Source organism: Penaeus japonicus, unplaced genomic scaffold (genome assembly GCF_977035675.1).
Source record: "Penaeus japonicus unplaced genomic scaffold, GWHDUDI00000001_assembly GWHDUDI00000024, whole genome shotgun sequence".
Classification (NCBI taxonomy): Eukaryota; Metazoa; Arthropoda; class Malacostraca; order Decapoda; family Penaeidae; genus Penaeus; species Penaeus japonicus.
In genome coordinates, this window is record NW_028234426.1 from 16,461,571 (window position 1) to 16,465,622 (window position 4,052).

Below are 4,052 nucleotides of genomic sequence, written 5' to 3' on the forward strand. Positions count from 1 at the left end.
TGATCCTGTACCATAAGATTCAAACAAAATAATTCTGCTTATGTCACCATTTATGCCGAGTTCTTTTTTAACCCATTGTGGACCGGGCTAGTGTAATTGACACAGGGCTGGAATTCAGTAGGTTTGATAGGATGAGGGAGACTCAAGCTACACCACACAATTATTGTTTCTGCCAAACTCCTACTCATTTATACATTAAACTATTGAAAATATCAAATTTTTTGTTTTATCTTGTTGTGAGACTTATAGCTGAAAATGGTGTGGCTGTGGTATTGTTTAGACAAATAATACCTATAGTTCTTTAAGTCTCCATGAAGGAGGAATGTATGCTGTATACAAAGTATAATATTACAATCACAAATTAATGGGAAAAGAAGTACAAAGATTCCACTCAAATTCCCATATGCTTGATTAGGTAGCATGAAGATTAATTTTTAGCAAATATAACACACATATGATATAAGTCACATTATGTAATTGTCTTCCATCACAGACGGAGATAAATTTGCTTGCCCAGCCTCCAGGATAGGTTTTAGTTTAGAGAGAGACCACTTGAAGCAATATAATTTGAATCACCCTACTCTCTTTCAGTCATTCATTGTAAAACTAGAGTGGTTTTTGTGTTTTATTTTTTTGTGTTTTATTGAGTTTAGAGACTTATATGTGCCATATGACAGGCTCTATCAGTGCTGCAGTTGACTAAAATATATTATCCATATTAGCTCATTATTTTCTTTATACTCAATGTGAAAGAAGTATTGCTGTTTTATGGGAGGGCAAAAGACAACTTTATTTTTTTGTATTTTTGTGCTGTCATGAACGAATACGAAACATATAATAACCACCTACAATAAAGATAACAAGAAGAGGTAGGGAAGAGGAATGAAACCTGTGCTTGTGACTGTGAGTGCCACAGTGAAAGGCATCCATATTGGCACAGGAGCACATTTTAGACACTGGGTATGGATTGAGTCACCTTCCTCTTTCTCGTTCTGCACTGCACATCTTTCATACGGCGGTACTTTAGTAGAGGCAAGGTGTTTACATCAACTTAGTGTGTTGCCATCGCTCTATAGTGACAGTGCTTGCTAGAGACCGGGTCTGAGAGAGTGCCAATCAAGGCTCTCTCTCCTGCTGGTTGCTAGGAAAAAGTCGGCGGTTGGGTGCCATCTAGGTTACGTTTTATGGATGTTAACCCACACGGACGGTAGGGTGGTCAAGCATGTGTACCGCGCATTCAAATGACCAGTGCGACGGGGCGGCACAGTATTGTGCCAGCCATTCAATTGATTTAGGCCTAATAATTCGAACGCCCGGGCATTTGGACATTCAAGGCTAGAATTCCCCCGTCGGGGATGGGTTAAGCTAGCACGATATTACGGTAATTATAGTAATTATGACTGCAGAGGCCTTCTTCCTGCAGTGGAATGATACAGGCTGGAAAAAAAAAAAAAATGACTGCAGTAGCCATCATCACTCATTCCTTTTTCATAGCAAAATAAAATAGCACAGTGATCCAAAATCCCCGAATGTCATGTACGTCATGACACCTGTCGTCAGGCCAAAGCTCCTACGTCATGTATGTCATGACACCTGTACGCAATGGGTTAAGCTGATCTTACTTCTCTTTGTCTGTCCTTCATGATAAGAAAATCTGGAAGATATACTTCAATATCAATCAATTACAACCTTCCTAAAGCCAATGAAATGAAAATTGTATACCTCACAACAAGTATAAATCCTAAAATCAAATATAATTTCCCCAGCTAATATTTCATTGAATTGATTGATTTTATTTTGACATTAGAAGCATTGACAAAAAATAGTTTATAATTCTAGTTCAATCTCTTTGTCCTCTGACATTTTTTGTGAACATATTGTGTATTGCACACTGACTCCTGCCCAGAAGGTTTATCACAAGCCAAAATATCTTTTGCATTCTGACCTTTCTGGACTCAAATTCAGTAATAACACTCTAAACTTTCCTTATGTGAGCTTGAACCACCATCCATTTGTTTTTCTTTTCCTTCTTATTCTTTTTTTATAGTTCTTATGCTCTCTTTCTTTTCTTTTGCTTTTTGTATTTCTTCTATTTCTTCTTTGTCCTCTTCTCCTTCTTATCCTTCTTCTTCTTCCTCTTCTTCTTCTTTTTGAGTGCAGTGAATATAATAGTATGTGAAATACTATACATAAATGCAAGTGTTTGGTATTCTGTATCAAGCACCCATTCTTAATGAAAAGTACATGTAGCAAGTTAGATCAGTACTATTTTACCTATAGAGAAGTGTGGCTATACTAAGAAACTAATATATGGAATCAGTAGCTCTTTGAATTCTAAGGAACTCTATTTTATAACAAAAGTGTCTTAAATTGTAAATATAGAAGCCACTGAGTTTATATGATAATGATTATATAATGAGTGTATGCTTTGTAAACTTTCCAGAGTGGTAAAGAGAAGGTTAGAACTTGGAAACACCAGCCTGTGTAAAATACCTCCATTTTTCTCTTCCCTCGTTAACAAATCTACCAAAAACACACATCATAAAAGAACAGCCTCCAGTATATTGAAAACCCCTCTCTGGCCTCTGCTGCTTCAGGGCAGCTGCCTCTCCCCACTGCTCTGCTCTCTCTCTGGCTCCTCTGCGGCGCGGTCAAATGTAGAATCTGGCTACGTGCTCTTACTGGGCTAAACTGCTGTGACCCATCTCCTTGATGCAGTGATGAAGAGGATGGAAATGGCAGTGGATTCAAGTCGTCTTCCAGGCAGAAGAGGCCGCGCCAGAACACTATTGCAAGAGGAGGAGGATGAAGCTGAAGAGACAGAGGGCCGCTGCTCATGTTAAATGATACCCAGATCACCCCAATATGTAGCTTTACATGTTATCTCTATGCTAGTCATTTCCAAAATAAAATGTGTAGGCTTTTGAATATAATTTTTGTAAGGAGACAGCTCCATTATTGGTTAAATGTTTGCTCATCTTTACAAAAAAAAATGTGTGTGTGTGTGTGTGTGTGTGTGTGTGTGTGTGTGTGTGTGTGTGTGTGTGTGTGCATGCATGTGTGTGTTTGTGCATGTGCGTGTGCACATGTGTGTGCGCAAGTGCATCCATGTGTGTATTTTTGTGCATATGTGCGCGTGTTTATACAAAATCAGTTCAAGCCTTTGTGGGGGGCCCAAGCAGAATGGCATGGGCCTTCCATCACATGGTCACCACCGATACTTATGACTCTTGTAATTTGTTAAAAATGTGCTGCCAAAATGTAGAACTCCTTAAGTGTATTAGGCCCTTTTAAAAACAGAGGGGAAGATAGTCATGGCTATAACCAAGTAACATGATGCATTTTTACATGATTATCATAGATTTAGATATTCTAATAAATAAAATCAAGCACTCATGAGGGCCCCCTGTTGGTCAGAGGTACAGCAGTTGTTTAGTTCACTTGAACCAGCCCTGTGTATATACATATATCCATAAATCTGTAATAGGTTAGGCCCGCAATATGAACTGGATGATGGAAGGTAGGACACATAGTGGAAAGTCAAGTCTCACACCATTTGACATCTTGCAGAGCATTTTGATTGATCATGCAATGTTGTAATGCTTTAGCTCAGAGCTACTCCCATTATCTGCCAGAACAAGCCATTATCATCTCAACAACTGGCCTAAGTTTAATGGCATGGACAGTTAGAAGGATGATTTGAATTTTGCATGAGTTATTTGGGAGTATACCATGGAATAGTTACAGTGATATAATCAAGTAAATCTTGGTCTGAGAATTATTGTTGTTGTACACCTATGTTTTTATTTACGAGTTTGATGAACTTTCATGCAAATTATTTACCTACTGCTGCTCCTGGCGTGAAGAAACATATACACACAACCTTTACGTGCAAGATCTCTCCAGGCACAATGCCATGTTGCGCCTCTCAGAGCACTTTACACCCACCTGATTTTACAGGATGCTGAGAGACTTTTTTTTTTACAAGTCAAAAATAATATGTTTATACAAATGCAAGTGCATTGAGTAGATACGTATGTAACTATGTCAAA

At 38.4% G+C, this 4,052-nt stretch overlaps 1 protein-coding gene across 1 annotated transcript in view; it reads left to right on the forward strand.

Moving 5' to 3' along the window:
- Nucleotides 1–3,824, forward strand: part of LOC122265476 (ras-related protein Rab-27A-like) — a 25,429-nt gene extending 21,605 nt beyond the window's left edge. Inside the window, 2 exon segments of the mRNA XM_086550758.1 lie at nucleotides 2,554–2,601; nucleotides 2,654–3,824. Coding sequence (XP_086406884.1) covers nucleotides 2,554–2,601; nucleotides 2,654–2,843 — 238 coding nt within the window. The 3' untranslated portion in view covers nucleotides 2,844–3,824.
- Nucleotides 3,825–4,052: the final 228 nt, after the last annotated feature.